This window comes from Polyodon spathula, chromosome 6 (genome assembly GCF_017654505.1).
Source record: "Polyodon spathula isolate WHYD16114869_AA chromosome 6, ASM1765450v1, whole genome shotgun sequence".
NCBI lineage: Eukaryota > Metazoa > Chordata > Actinopteri > Acipenseriformes > Polyodontidae > Polyodon > Polyodon spathula.
The window spans coordinates 55,184,726-55,201,292 of NC_054539.1; the positions used below are offsets into that span (position 1 = coordinate 55,184,726).

Sequence of the window (16,567 nt, forward strand, 5' to 3'; positions counted from 1 at the left end):
TGTCCTAGCATGCTGTTCAGTTTTTATTTTATGTCCTGTCTTCGTTTATGGCAGATGGGAAGTTACAGATCAAATAGATTGGAAAGTGTGAATTATACCAGGCAGGTACTTTTTATGTTTTTTCCTTCATGAGCCAACTTGTATTTTAACCTAGTACTATTAGAATACTGTCATTCCCTGGCCTTTATTATTTATTCATTTATTTTCTTGAATATAGGGTGAGGGACACTATCACTGGCTAGATTCAGGCACAGTGCAGACAGGTGCCAATAAATCTTTCTCTCCTAGCTCTGTGAGCAATCACACCTCAGTCATAACCAAACACCCCCTGACCTCTGAATTGTTTGGTGGACTATTCATCTTCAGAAGGCATAAAAGACTAGTTAATTAGCTAGCTGCTCCACCTACTGTTGACCCCTCATTCTTCACTCTGATTACTTGACTGAACTATCTCTCCTACACCCAGTGATACCCATTCTTTATGCCCATGCTAACCATAAACAGATACACTAGTGCCACTTGCTGGTCATTTACTATAAATCTAAGAGCAAGGGTGACTCATTGTCACACGGGAAGATTGCACATAGCAGCTCTCACTTCAGATCCCATTTATTCAGTTCTTATTTATGTACCCATCTTGGTTTATGCAATGTACAGAAAAAAACAACTGGCCCTTTCACTACAGATCACATTCATATGGGTAAAGTAATTGAAGTTTTAACATGGATTTGTCTGGAAATGGGGGGAATTAACCGTACTCGAATGCATGTGTACTTATCTATCTTAAAATTGGAATGAGTTAGAATCAACAGCATGGTGTGGTTCAGTATTGTTCCAGTCCATGTGTACAACTTATGGTCTGATGTTGCATTGCATCCATATGTTAGCTTTCCACGTAATAAAAAAATATTGAGACAAAAAAAGACTATAACAATGTTACACTGTAGCTAACACATATACAACAGAACTACTCTGTACCCTCACTGGTGCACAGACTCCAGGGGAGAATGATAATCCCACTTAATGCAAGATGCATGGTGTGGCACAATTAAGGTTTTCCAGCATTTAGATGAGGATCAATATGCGTGACTAGTCTATAGCGTGAGTGCAAGTGTTAGCTCATTGAAAGTGTGATTTGCACACTGCAGTGGTTTAGTTAAAGCTCCAAAGGCGAATCGTTGATGGCCAAATCAGCCCGCTGCTAGGAATACTCGCCAACCCCGCAGAAACCTTAATGGCTGTATAAAATAATTACAGCCTTTCACTGGGAACTGCGGAAGGGGTTCTGGTGACAGAATGCAGCAGTGTGGACTGAAGATGACATTAGTTTTACTTGGTCATGCTGAATACTTTAAACTTAGTTGGATTTTGTTTTAGATAAATAAAGAGGAGAATTTAAAGGTCTCTGTTTTATGTAATACAATGTCACTGGCTTCTACTGCTCTGCACTCTGTGTTTTTCCTCAATTCCTGAAAGATGGTTATAATGTAATGTTTTCCCTAAGTAGTTTACCACACTGTCTACAGCCAACATGGTGGCTATGCACAGGTAGCCATTTTTAGTGAAAAGCCTGAGATAAAGCTAGATACTGAAGATAGACTGCTAGATATTTAACAGTGACTGATTGCTCTTCTGAAACTCGGCCAGAGGAAGTGGGTTCCCGATGGTTTGAATTTATAAAGCTTCCCTCAATCTATTTTTAAGCACTGTAATAAATTTGAAGCATTTGCTTTTAATCTGCATGACGATGGCAGCGTAATCTGCCAGACTTTCTGAGCGTGGCGCTGAATGGGAGGGAGAGGGAGGGAGCTGACTCCAGCTGCAGTCTTTTCAGATGATCATCCAACTGAAGAGAGAGAGATCCAGGCACTAAAGGACAAACTCGCCATGGTGTCCGGAGAGCAGAGAACTGACCAGCTCTCAGAGGAGGAGCTCCAAAAGTAATACTGCTTTTATTTATTTAGTTTAAGTCCATTTAGTCCTGTCTCTTATGGTAGTTAAGTATTCCAATCTGCTGAAGTGTAGCTCATTAAAATGTGGCCCTTGTTTTGGCCCAGGATTTAGAATACACCCTTCCATATTGTCCTCAATAAAGTCTCTCTACTTTTTTTTTGGAGATTGTAATTGGAAATACAACACTCTACATTTTCTGCAAGTTACTGTCATTAGATAAGGGCAGGGTTCAGCTGTGGCCGGCAAATCACACAGAACCTCAGCAGGTGGTCCAGGTTATGAGCCGAGAACGTATCCATTTAAATATCCTTAAATTGCTAGAAAATTATGAATTTGCTCAGAAAGAAGGTCAAGTTTACTCCTGCGAGAGGGACATCTCTGGCAATGGCTTCATCTAATTGAAACTTGCCTAGGACATGTTAAAGAATGTTGCGAAAATTGGGAATACCAGGTTTCTTTAAAGTGTATAGAAATTGCCACATTGACATTTTTACTTGCATCTAGAGAATCACATGTCCTATTGTTATCAAATGTGGTTACAACTGGGTTGGAACATTTATTACCCATTAGACCTACCCTTGTTTGCTAACTATCTTGGTAACCCCCTTAAAAAAAATTGGCAACCCAAATGTTATCCATTTACTACGGATACAGAATGACTGTGATGCCTGTCTCGACGGTCAGAAACACATTTTTGGGGGGTTAGGGTTACTGTGTGTTTACGTTACTCATGAATTATTATAGCTTCCCCCAGCTTGGTTGAGAATCCTACTGTAGTATTTTTTACATATAAATGCCAGTGCAGTAGATTGGAGAATCACTGGATCTGATTCTGTCTGGATCTGGGCCTTTTGAAACTTAGACAAAATACTTGTGAAAAAAAGGCAAACCAGCTTCAAAAAGCAAAAGCAGAGTTATGCACCTTTTAAATTCATGTTTATAAACCAGTGTGGGAACAGGGACTGCGCACGGGTTTGACTGTCCTTTTAAAATATGATTTAATCTCCAAACCAATGGAGGTGTGCATCCCCTTTCCAGCATCTGCCACCACAAAGGAAGCACGTCCTTTCCACTTTAACTTGAGTGCTGGGCATGTTTTCTACAGAAGGTATACTGTATCCTCCAAACATACTATCTCTCAAGGAAAAAATTGCTCCCTGTTTCCCAAATGGCTAATGCAAACCTAGTTTTCTTGTTTTGATTCCCCATCACAGCCCTCCCACACACAAGGTCTGAATGCCAGTTGGAGCTTAGTGGGAGAAATTGGGAAATGCTGCCTTGGCAAGTGACAGCATTAATTGCTTTGCCATCACTCCAGAGTTCCTTTCCTCTGAAAGATTCCTGCAATGTTTTTAGTGCAGTTTTAGGGCTCCAGATGACAATTGTTAGGTTTCTTTTTTGAGAAGCCCAGTGCACTGCTGTACAGTAAAGATGAGAACTGAATTATTTGTAATGCTTGCAGTGTTGCAGATAACTAATTTATTTATTTATTTATTTTTTAAACACTCATTAAAGTGTATAGAAACATTGTCAATGGCTAGCCCAGCCTGCTGAAAATAGTGCTATAAAGGATAGCTGTATTACTCCCAGTGATGTTTTGTGTTTTTTTTTTAATTTTACACTTTGTTTTATAACAGGATAATTTAAAGGTGTGCAACTTTAAACAAGTTGTTTACTTGGAAAGTGTACTGTATAACAGGTAATTATTTCATGTCAAGTAAGGAATACTTGCGACCAGTATGTGATGCATGGGTCAGGGACAGCCGCAGTCCAAACCAGTCATTCACCTGGGGCTGCAATTATGTTTTGTAACACAGATTGAGCTGTTTTGAGGTACAAGCCCTTAGGAACTTGAGAGTAAAAGATCAGTGTTCTGCACTTCAAATGTTTTTGTATGCATTCATCTTTACATCTGTATGAGGTTTGGTCCAACAATTGTATTTAATGCGTTCTGGACCCCCGTTATAATATCACTAAATGAATGAAATATTCAGTGCACAGAGACCCACATTAGCACAGGTTTACAAGTTGAAGAACAATGGTGATTAAATCCGCCACTCATTACATTTTTAATTAAAGACCCCCACAGTGTCACTCTCCTAATTAATTCCTCTGACAATATGAGAATGAGTATGTCGGTATTAAGAAGAACCACAAGTCCAGTGCTGTGTGGCTGCAGCCCCTGCCTAAATTAAAGATAAACACAAAGAAAACACTAAGATTCCTGGCGGTCTTGTGGTTTGAGCAGCCCTGGTCAACCCAACCACTTATCACCTGCAGAGTCAAGCCGGGGGAGTTGGGCAGGTACAGTCACACTGTATCTGCCCAAACTGACAGCTTGCGCTCTGGTGGGATGATTAGCCTCCAGACAAACAGGAAAGTCTCAGTGATTTCCAGCGATTAAATGCTCGGTCTGGACCCCCTGCCATTCCGCAATCTGTTGTTAACTACGGCACGCAAAATAGATCCAGAGGTTTGAAAATAAATCGAAGTTAGCTGGGATTGCTGGTGTATACCAGTGTTATACAGCAGGGCTGCAGAGTGGATTCCTCTAGAGCCTTACTGTACAGTATGTATTTTAATGACAATGGCTCTTTTTATTTAGAAGTGGAGTATCCCATTCATGCCAATCAACAGTCTTTGGTAGAAGCAAGCACAGTCAAAATGCAGCAAAAATGATGGTCTGGCCTTTCCCTATAACCGGGACCCGCGGTTCTTCTCCTCTTTGCTATGATTCAGTCGGCTAATAAACTAAACATGTTGTAACTTAAAGTCTTTATTTTTTCTGTAAGTAATATGTATATGTATTGTATAGCTCTTTACGAACTCCCTGGTCATCGGTAAGGCTCTTTTAACCAAAAAGGTTGGACAGCTCTGGTATACAGTACGTATTGTTCACAAAGCTGGTCCCTGCAATTAATGACCTGCACGCCTCACTTAATTTTTTTTAGAAATTAAACGAAATATGAATCAACATGTCAAAGTTTTGAGAATACCTTTCTGAATTTCTCACAGTGGTTTTCAAATGTATTCTAAAGGGTAAAATAAATAATATAATAGCTGAGTGGCATCTGTATTTTCAGTGCCAGCTTAATGATACAATATATGGCTGACAAAATTTGATCAAATGTGTTATAACACAAAGAAGAATTCTGTTTCACTGAAAAAGGGTGACACACATCTAGTGTGTCACTCTTCCATTTCCCATGACTGAAGACTGCAGATTCCTTCCATATTTCAGATGGTGTTGCTTGATTACCAGCGAAGCATACAAAGCTAGCCTAAGGATGCAGCGTTTATTAAAAATGTGTCTCGCTTTCCTCTTGGTGGTAAATGATCAGTGTTTCCTCCACTGTGTTTCAGACTGGAGGAGAGAATGGAGGTATTCATGGAGGACTCTGACCCTGACGCTGCTCTGAATGTGGGTGCCGTCATGCACAAGATTCAGCACTGTTTCCGGAAGGTGAATTCAGCGTATGTCTGTCACAGTGACGGGTCACTAAATTTTTTACCAGTCACATTCCTTTCACTTAGCAGCCTTTTATTTTTTTTTTTTTTAATGAAGCATAAAATTATAGAGAATAATTTATAACACTTTGTTTTCAGAAGTTGTTGAAATATTTCACTTCATAATTTCAAATAAAAAAATGTTACTCAATAGGTTAATTCAAAATTACAGGTATAATGTCAGCATGAATGAAAGCATTTTGTAGAGGGTGTGCAAACTTACATAAGACTAGACTGACATGCATGTATCTAGACTAAAGAGACCATGTAAAAAACCATGCAAAAAATGTAAATAAACTTGCCCGAAGGAACAGCAGAGCATCATTTTTATTGGTTGACCGTCCCCCAAAGACCCGCCTCCCGACCGCTCAGAGAGCAAGCCATGTGACACACCCTCACCCACCCTCTCTATGTCATTGCCATGATTATTAGGCGGATCCCACGGGGCTTCCATCCATCCCCACCATCTAGTGTCCATTCAGGGTATTTTTTTTTGTAAAGAGAAATATGCCACCTACTGGTTTATGGAGGGATTTTTAACAAAATGCAACAGAAACATTTGTATAGGAAAGGAGTTACCCCAGGCAACTGATTGGTATGGAGTGTTGCACTGTAGGATCAAAGCTCTTGTAAATTGAAACTATTGTATGAATCCTTATAAACTGTAGAGAGTTAATCCATTGCTTAGTTAAATTCCTAGTGCCCATTTTTATTTACAAGGGTCAAATGTACACGCCCAACACAGTATAGTAGCTGGTGAGATTTGTTTAAGTCTGAGTGAATGGCTGTTTATCTCACTTGGGGTTTGTTATTGCTCTGAGGCCAGACAGTCTCCCTACTGCAGTATTGTGTGACGTTCTTTCTGGAGACTTGTTTACATTCCTCTGCTCTACATACATGCTAAACATGAACATACAGTCTGATTTAGGAGAATGTTTTAAATGTACATATACAGTTTATTAAATGATGCAGGTTCTGAACATAGTGGTTTTGTGCTGTTAACCAGATAATAAATCATGTTAACTTTCTTTGGCCTTTTGCTCTGACACTAAAGCTATCATATAAGAACATAAGAAAATGTACCAACGACAGGAGGCCATAAGACCTTTCAGTGCTTGTCCTAGTAGCTGATTGATTTCAGAACTTTGTCAGGTCGGGTCTTAAAGGATCCCAGGATTCAGCATCACCACTCTGTGTAAAGATGTATCTCTTACCCACTGTCCTACATCTATCTCCACTTAAAGTCCATGGCGTGGCCCGTTTTATAAAAGTGTATTGCGCTGTATCACAGTTGCAGGCACATCACAGATTAAAATGCGTGTTTTATAAAACTTATGCAGGACTGCGACGTTGCTGATTTCGACTCAAATTTGCAACAGCCAGACAGCAACCGCAAGTAGCAATTTTCATCGCAAATCCTGTTTTAGGACCGTTCATACAGCTGGCTGGCTGTCGATATGGCAGAGAAATCAAATGTAAAAAAAAATGTATTAAAATAACCTCACAATTTAAAAAAAAATCAAATAAGTACATGTGCTGTATTTTGTAATCGGCGGCTTAATAGATCAAGAAATTTTCCACAGATGGATCTCAAATACCAGTTTCCTCCCACAATCCAAAGACATGCTGTTCAGGTTGATTGGTCACTCAAAATTGCCCTCTGTGTGAGTGAGTGTGTGTGTGCTACCCTGCGATGGACTGGCGTCCCGCCTTGCGCCCTGTGTCTCACCGCCACCCTGTAAAAGGATTAAGTGGTTAATGATAATGGGTGGATGGATAGTAGTAATAATAATGCGTTTTACTAACAAGTTCTGTAACTTAAAACTGTTTATCTATTTTCATTATTACTTACTAAAATCATGGGTGGATAACAAAAGATGTGTTTACTTATTACGTCAGCAGGAAGAGCTTCGCTATCTGTTTTGGTTTCAGCAACAGCTACTTCACCAATTATATTTCGACTTTTTTTTTCTCCTCATTTGAGGTACTTTTCATCTCCCTTCTTTTCCATTTTTTTTAATTTCGTTCTGTTCACTAGATCTCTCCATTTCTTTCTGCTGTTCTCTGCTCCACCCGACAATTTTTACTGCATCCATGACCATCAACACTTTTTTCTTTTCTTTGTGACTAAACCTCCTGAAAACTTGCCGAATTGAACGGATTTGTGTTGACCAACCATTTTAATAATTGTATCAATTTATTCTTTCCAAAAAATTGGCTGATTTTTCTCAACGAGGATTGCAAAAGAATGATTGCATGCGACATTGCATTTTCCCCACTTAACTATGCCTGAAGTAAAGCATATTTTGTTTTCTAACTTGTGTTCTATAGATCTTGGTCACTGAGACGAGGTCCAGTCCATCCAGCCTGGGGAGGGAAGACAAGCTGTCATCTCTCCATTTCCCAGACAGCACCCTAGACACGGAGAGTGGCAGCACTCCCCAGATGAAAGAACCGAAAGGACTGCTGCAGCAGAGAGACGAGATCAGTATCCTTCCAGTTCTCGTGGACCAATATTCTTATTATTCTTTACTTTGTTATTATTCTTGGTTGACTTATCGTACATGATTCATAATTAAGTTCTTTTTTACTTATCGTTCATTTTACATGTGATCATGGGCTTTTTTTAGTCTGCTCATCTGGAGAGCAAATATTTCTTGCTTTTTCAAGGTGTGCCGATCCAACAGTGAGCCTCTATGACAATGCTACAAAATTACTAATATACAAAACTGTGAGAAAAATTAGTTTTACACTACAGTTTATTTACCATTCCTATAGTACATTGGCACTTTGAGCTGGTATTGCATGATGTCAGTTGTAAAAGAACCTTGCAAACTTGAAGATTTGTCAAAACTGGTCTATCGTCAATAATCTTTTCCAGGCGCGTATTAGTGTAAAACATTTTAAATGCAGCTCAAGCCAGTTCCAGACAGTTAACATTCAATCTGGTTTGGTTGCACTGGAAGCAGTGTTGGAAAGGAGTCCCTTGCTGTTGGATGAGAGTACTGGAATGTCTTCACTCACACCTGCGGTAAATGCTGTAATTGGAGATTAATCAGAAGGACTAATATAACTGGGTTATCTGCAGTATGTTAGGCAGTTAACACTTTTTTTTTTCCAGCTAATTCAGTTACAAATCAGAACAAAAATCCAGAAATGGCTTCTAAATTAATATTTAATTGGTGATGAATGTTAAAATATTGTCCGCTAGGGAGAGCACTCAATTCAAGTGTAGCATTTTTTGTTTTAAATTCACCTTTGTAACAATTACACATCCATCCCAAACATTTTAATCACTTGACTGCTTTGAAATGGACACAGCCTTCGCTCATGCTTTCTTCGCATCTTCCCATTCTCAAGGACTTGTTGATTCAATCCTCATGAGCCTTACAACCTCTCTGTTAACCCAGTTGTCAGCACAATCCCTGTTTCAAATATAAACCTCTCTCCTCCTGGCGACGACATCACAGGACTGCTATAATGGGCTTTGATTTGCTCCATATGGCTGGTAGTCCCACTGCCTATAATCAGATTGTTAGCTCACAGTTTCTTGAGTTGCACTCAGCTTCGCTTCTCATAAAAACCTCATACTGATTGCTGACGGAGCGCCGCAGTGTCCTGACATTTTGTGGATGCGATTCAATGAAACAGATATTGATAATAATAACCACTGCTGTCTTGTTAAAAGTCAGCTATCCTGTATAATTTCCCGTTGTTAGAGTTGTATTTGTACTGTTGTGTGTTTTATACCCATCATTGTTTTGTGCAGATTAAGCCTAATTGGGCTGCTCTACCCGGCATGAGATCATTTCATCACTGATTTGAAAAGTTTGAGAAGCAGTGCTCTACCCATTAAATGAGCCTCAGTCTCCCTTCGCTTCCTACAGCCACAAGAGATCTACCTCATATAAAACCATGAAGGTGCCAACTATTACATCTAATTTTGTTACAATTAAATGCTACCTCAAGGGCTTTTTCCAGTGTGCTATTTCATAAAACCAGGGCATCCACAGTAATCAGGTTCTTTAAAATGTTATTATTAGTTTACAATGTGCAAGGCCAGATGCATTTTGCAGTTCCAACCAGCTTCTAATTTAAATTTGTTTCTTGAATCTCCAGTGCTTTCTGGTGTACACTGTTTTTTTTTTTTTGCTATCCTAGTCTGTTATTGATAGGCTGCTGTAATTTAAATAATTCAAACACTGGCCTACGTAAGAATTTATTTACTTTTCATTGTAACAAAAACACCTTAAAAAGACTGTTAGTGGCTTGAGGGTGGCTTTCATAGTCTTGGTGCACAAGTGGCTCAGTTTGAAAGATCTCAGCCAGGGGTTCCCGACCTGTGGTCTCAAACAAATGCCAGGTGGTCCTGCCTCTCACCAATTCCACACAGCCAAATTATTTGTATGCAAACCAACAGAACACTGCACAATAACAGATTAGCTCCTTACAACCTCCTTTTTGCCATCTGTTCCAAAGATTATGAAGTATTACCTGTGCTAGAATTAATCAATTGTAATACAAATGTATTGCAGTCTGTAGTATACATCTGTGTACATCTGTGTGTTTTTTGGCCTGGTATTGGTCTAACAGTAGCGGGGTCTGTGGGGCTGGAACCCCTGATCCTTGCAGTTTCAGTATTTAGAGACTACTTAAGGAAGCTATCAAGATAATATGTTGTTTTTGGCAAATCCATGATATTAATTAAAAAGAGGGAAGAGAAATACCAATGGTCCTTGATCTTTAAAAGTGGCGTTTGGCGCTTAATGATGCTATAGACTGTCACCACCAAACACTATGCTGGCTTGAACGAGCATTGACCCTGCTCACAAAGTGGCTCTGTCTCAAGGATGGAGAACCAGAGGTATACAAATAGGTTTCTTCAGCTGTTTATTACAGTTGTTTTGAAGTTCATGCCTATTCACAGATTATTAGAGCATGTGCCATGCTTCTGTACAACACGCTTGAAGTACTAAATCACCCTGATTCCTCTAAGGATAGAAAGGTCTGACAAATGTTTTATGTAGACATAAGCGACACAAATAAATTGCCTTTCCTTTTCCTTAACATGCATTCCAGCTATTCTGGTAAACATGCTGAAAAAAGAGAAGACAAGGGCCCAGGATGCTGTGATCCAGCACAGAGCAGCACAAACGGACACTCGCTGTCCCAGGGTTCCCTGGGCTCCCTGCCGAGGTGTCAGGGAGGTGGTTCAGTGGGCTTCGGACAGTGCTTTGCACCACAGAATAGGTAGGGGGCTTACTTTTACTGCTGTGCACAGCTTGGGGGGGATTTGTATTGATTTCATTGCTTTACCACTTTACAAAATCCTTTAGGACCATCCATTTTTGCTGTTTTATTACACCTTTTGAACATAATGCTACATCCTTTATAAACATTTTAACATAGTAAATTTACACAGTAATTTAACAGTTTTCGTGTGCTTTTCCTATGGTTATACTACACATTTACTGCAGTTTGCAGTGTTTTTTTTTTAATATGCTTTACCATAATTCTTTTGGCTTTGCAATGCATATCTATGATTTACCATGATTTCACTGTGCTTTAGCGCACTTTACTATGCTTTTACTGTGGGAAACTTCTATAAGGTATACTGTTGTACTGTTAAGCTTCCAAGGGTTTCCCAAATATGTCTGGCCAGGATATTTACCTTTTTTTATCCATGTCCTAACATCACTGTGTTACTTATATAAATCTAACTGTGAATGACTAGGATTGCTTCTCATTGTATGACTGATTACAATGGAGCCCAAAATCCCAGTAAAACTAAAGATCTGCAGGTGTTCTCCAATACTGCTGCCTCACTAATTGCCGCTTTTCACCTGGCAAGCATAAGCAGGGTCTGTTGCAGAGCTTAACAAACCCAGTCTCTGCCTCAGTGAGCCTAACCAACCCCACCCAGATTTCTCTCCTTTGCCTGTAGAACAAAAAGGCCAGTGCAGCACCCCTATAGGTCCCCAGCCAAGGAGCCACTTGGGGGACCTTAAAATAATTCTCGCTTTTTATAAATGACAGATTAACACATAATGACTTTAAAAGTACATGAGTTCCAGATTTGTTATACAAAATAAAAAAGAAGAACCAAAAACTCCCTTCAAACTGAAAATAAAGTGCTATTCCTTAAATACAAAAGTTTTTTTTTTTTTTTTTTTTTTGTTAATAACTAAACAATACTGGGAAAATATTGAGGTTTTTATTTTCTGGCTTGTAAAATTGCTCTTTATAGAACTAACACAGCAGCTGTTTTTGTTTAATGTAAATAATTAAACAGCCGAAGACAGTTGGCTTGTTCTGCTTAATAGAAGAATGCTCTTGAGTGGAAGTGTCTGCGGGACTCCCTTGGGTATTCAGTGCATTGTTCGAGTGCCTTGCATGTTGCAGGAACCAAGTCACCATTCCCTGTGATGTCAGTGCTGCTTTTAATGATGCACAGAGAACTGCTATTGGCTGTGCTGTTTCGCAATAACTTGTTGTACTTGTATTGTGATATAAACAATTCTAGCGAGCTGTGATTGAGCAAATCAACCTGAAAATAAACACATTTAAGGTTGATGTCATAAAATAAAAGAAAGTTTAAATATGTATGCCTCAATTTGTGGGAGTTTTAATACATCTGTAGTACTGAATGTTCTCCTGGATCACACTGGAACACAGTAGTTATTTTCTGTTGGATAATCACCAGCAATCTACACCTTATGACACTGGCACAGACTATGGCAGAGCCAAGGACTTTTAGCTTATTGGCTTATCGAATCTAGAAGGTCTCGGCTCTTAAAATACCTATCAGTCAAGAAAAGAAGGCTCCTCCCGTAGTCTGTTGGCAACTAAGCAATAGGGGGGCCTTATTTTCAATGTTTCCTTCATTCTTTAACAAACTCCTATTTTTTCAAAAGAAAAAAAAACAGGTTAATGTTACAAAATGAGAAACAAACACCATGAGAGTGCTTAAGAGAACTTGACCTATATAACTTAGTTGTTTGGTTTTAGGTTTGTAAAATCAAAAGGTGTTTTACCACTTTTACAAAACAGGAATTTGTTAAAGACTGGAGCAAAAAATGTGGCTCAAGGTCTCTTATAAACTTTAAAGCGCATCAAGGTCCCTCCTGCACCAATGTGGGTGTTCTGATTGAATTAAATGTTGTATTGTGGGAACAGAAAACAGCAGGGAGACCCGGATACACATCAATGCCTAGAAGAGACATTTTCATTCTACTGGTGACCAGAGTTGATAAATTAGGAGATTTATCAACACAGTATCAAAACAATTGGGAACATGTTTTCAAAAATACAGTCCTGGATATAGCAAGAATGTCAGATGGAGAAGACCATTATTTTAATTTATAGGATTAGGATTAGGATTACAGCTAGTACTGGATCAGATAGTTATTGCCATATTTATACAACTTGAATTGAGCAATTTCACCAGCAGCTTTTATCAGTTACTTAATATTTTTCAATGTGGTGGATGACCTAGACAAATAAAGTTATTATAATTATAAAGGGCTTTGCATCCCCCCAAAAATATTAAACATTAAGTCATTGACATAAAAGGCTGAGTAACCCCCTTTGATCCACTTGAAATGTAGAATTTGTTTTTAAATATTATAAAATAATTTCACGTTTATACAACCAAAATAGATTAATAATGCCAGCTTGAGGACATTTTTTGATCCACTGTGGAAACATAGTCAATGACTGTGCCACCCACAGGGCTGGTACTGTGCAATTTTAAATCTGGGGATAACTGACATATCTGAATACTTGTTTAAATATTTAATTTCACAATATTCCAGTTTATAACTGTCTTTCTCTCTCATAAAAATACTTGGGCCAGATTTAATTATTACCATACGTATGGACCAGAATTGGGTCTTTTCATCTGCCTGCCAAGTCAGCTGCCAGCAATAACTTACGTAAACATATTATTTAAATAGCTTGCCCAAATATAACGTTCTTCCACAAGAGGCAGCTTTACACTCCTCAATCAGTCTCTGATGTCCCTGCTATGAAACTTGTAAAACCACTCAGCAACTCAAACCAACTAGCTTCCACACTGCTGCCCAGCACTCTCTCTAACCACTGAGATACTCAACACTTAAACACTGCAGCCCAGTGTTTTTTCTAACCACTAAGCTTCTCCCACTACGTTCCACACTGTAGCCCAGCACTTTCTCTAACCACTGAGCTGCTCCAACCCTCTGCCTTCCACACTGCAACCCAGTATTTTCTCTAACCACTGAGATACTCAAACCCAACACTTTCCACACTGCAGCCAAGTGCTTTTTCTTACCACAAAGCTACTCCCATTGCCTTCCACACTGCAGCTCAGCACTTTATATAAACCCTGAGCTACTCAAATCCACTATTTTCCACACTACAACCCAGCACCTTTAACAACTAAGCTACTATAGACCCAACTATACCATTATCAGTAGCCAAGCGCTAGTCTGTTATGTGCTTTTTAAGCATACACTGCTCTCACAGTGTTCCTCCGGAGTACACTACCTATAGTTTGTACAACAGTTGGCAGCAATGGAAAGTGGTGCATTAACACTGGACATTATGTGCTCAGAAGGCAAGTGATATTTTGTAAATTACATCAGTTGAAATCTCTCAGTATTCCTGTAAAAGACCAAGGCGTCCTGTTTTTCTAGTGTTGCAATTCCACAGTGAACCATCAAAAGCACTATTGGGAAACTAGTGATCTTGGCACCGCCTGTCATTCAGGATGTGTTTTGCTTCATTCTTATAACATTACTTTATTGCACTTTCAGTAGGAGCATTGCAAAATGTAACACTTACAAAGGTATTTTTCTTTTGCAAGACTTACTGGCAGATTTTTCTAATCTGTTTGCTTTTTAGCTTTTAGAATAAGACAATTTTCTTAAAGAAAATCCTGTACAAGGGTTATTGTTACAAAACAAGAAACAGTCAAATAGAAATGAACCAACAGTAGATAGTTATATACAATCTATAAACAACTTATTAATTATGTTGTTCAAGCGATAGTGTCCATCCAGTAGTGTTCTACCTTATGGTAGATGACTATGACAGAGATTTGTGTCCTGGGCTAAAGACGTGGATGGTAATGAAATGCAAGTCCCAGACAGTCAAGCCTTCATTGAGAGGGTACTTTTGCTATATAGAAAATGACTGGGAGGCACTGTACTGTTAAAACCTGGATTTACCTTCTACGATTTCTCAGGTACCATTCCACTGAACAAAATGTTAATAATTTGGACGAGTGTAATGAAAAAAGAACAATATTATTATTGAGAGAAAAAAAACAACTTGATTTAAAAAAACATATATCCCTGAGCAAGTGAAAGCAAAAGAAAAGAAGTAAATGGTTGCTACTTTAACAGTTGGTCTGCATAGTTGTTTGTATATTGACAGTGACTTTATTGTAATATAATGAACCCAATAGGTTTATTAATTTTAATAGTTTTTTTTTTTTCTCTAAATACTGCTATCCTGGTTTTGTAGGTTCAGTTGTTTCAGCAGTGTTGAAAGCATAGTATAATTAAACAAGTTGGCATTCTGTAAGTGGTAAAGTGGTGTGTTTCTCTCATGTACAAAACCAGTTTTGAAACTGTGGAAGAGCCGTCGCTTGTAGAAGTTTCATGATGTTGGTTGTGAATTCAAGTGATGTATAAAGTCAAAAGGAAAATCTAACTATTAATGATTTATTTACAATATGGTAGAGTTATAGTAACAAAGATATCATTATCATCTTAAAGGGTTACTTCATATAATTTACATTATCCTACCTCACTAATCACAATCAACCTTATGAACTTTTTATTTGATTTGATTTTATTAAGCGCCTTTCATGTACAAACAACACAAAGCACTGTACAGCTCAATAAAAAAAGACATGGCAAGCATTAAAAGTTTGAGATTTAAACATTAGGAAAAGCTAATGTATACAAGTAAGTTTTAAGACATGATCACTCCAGGAAGAGCATTCCATAATCTTGGTGCATAACTGCTAAATGCTGTGTCACCCATTGAATGTAGCATTGTTTTTGGAATAATTAAAAGACCAGAGTCTATTGACCGCTGATTGTGTGAAGGAATATATTTGTGTACTAAATATTTTATAAAGCATGGAGCCAATCCATTTAGGGCTTTATAGGTCATCAACAGAATTTTTAAATCAAGCCTAGACATGACAGCCAGCCTATGCAAAGATGCCAAAACAGGAGTTACATGTTCGCAGGATTTAGATTGTTACAACCCGAGCTGCTGAATTCTGAACATACTGTGCCTGTTGAGAACCCTCTTAGAGACAGCAACAGGCAGAGCGTTGCAGTATTCAAGTCTAGAAAATACAAAGGCACGTACTAACTTCTCAGCATCAGACAAAGACAGAATAGAACGTAATCGGGCAATATTATGTAAATGAAAAAACAACACCCTGGTGACATTCCGCACATGGGTCTCAAAGGCTAAACTAGGGTAAAAAGTAATACCAAGATTTCTCATTTCAGAGCTAGACCTAATCTCAAGCCCATCAATAACCATACTACATTTTTCGAGTTTATGCAATTGATGCTCAGAGCCAAGTATCATTACCTCAGTCTTATCACCATTCAACTGTAAAACGTTCTGTTAGTTTAATTTCTGTCAAGTACAGAGACAGTGAAATCAGTGTCAGGTTTAGTCTGCATGTAAATTTGAGTATCGCCGGCATAAGAATGAATAGTGACTCCGTAATGATGAATTATCTGGCCAAGTAGTAGAATATAAATGCCATATAAAAGAGGCCCCAATACAGAGCCCTGAGGGACACCATAGGAAACCGAAGAAGTATTGGATTCGAATCCTCCCATTGTCACAAATTGCTTTCTATCCGACAGATAGGATCTGAACAAGTTATGAGCAATGCCAGAAATACCAATAAAACTTTCCACACAGTTAAGAATATCATGCTTCACAATATCAAATGCTGCACTAAGGTCTAAAAGAACCAGGATGGATAATGCACTTGAATCATCAGTCATTAACATGTCATTGACAGCCTTAACAATGGCTGTTTCTGTACAGTATAACAGTCTAAAACCTAACAAAAAAGATTCATAAA

At 38.5% G+C, this 16,567-nt stretch overlaps 1 protein-coding gene across 1 annotated transcript; it reads left to right on the forward strand.

Moving 5' to 3' along the window:
• The first annotated feature begins 1,788 nt into the window (after positions 1 to 1,788).
• On the forward strand, positions 1,789 to 10,796 carry LOC121317700 (kinesin-like protein KIF6). The gene is made up of 4 exons (XM_041253855.1): positions 1,789 to 1,940; positions 5,317 to 5,416; positions 7,792 to 7,948; positions 10,540 to 10,796. Exons 1-4 carry the CDS (start codon positions 1,789 to 1,791, stop codon positions 10,794 to 10,796), a joined length of 666 nt encoding a protein of 221 aa, XP_041109789.1.
• The last annotated feature ends 5,771 nt before the right edge of the window (positions 10,797 to 16,567 follow it).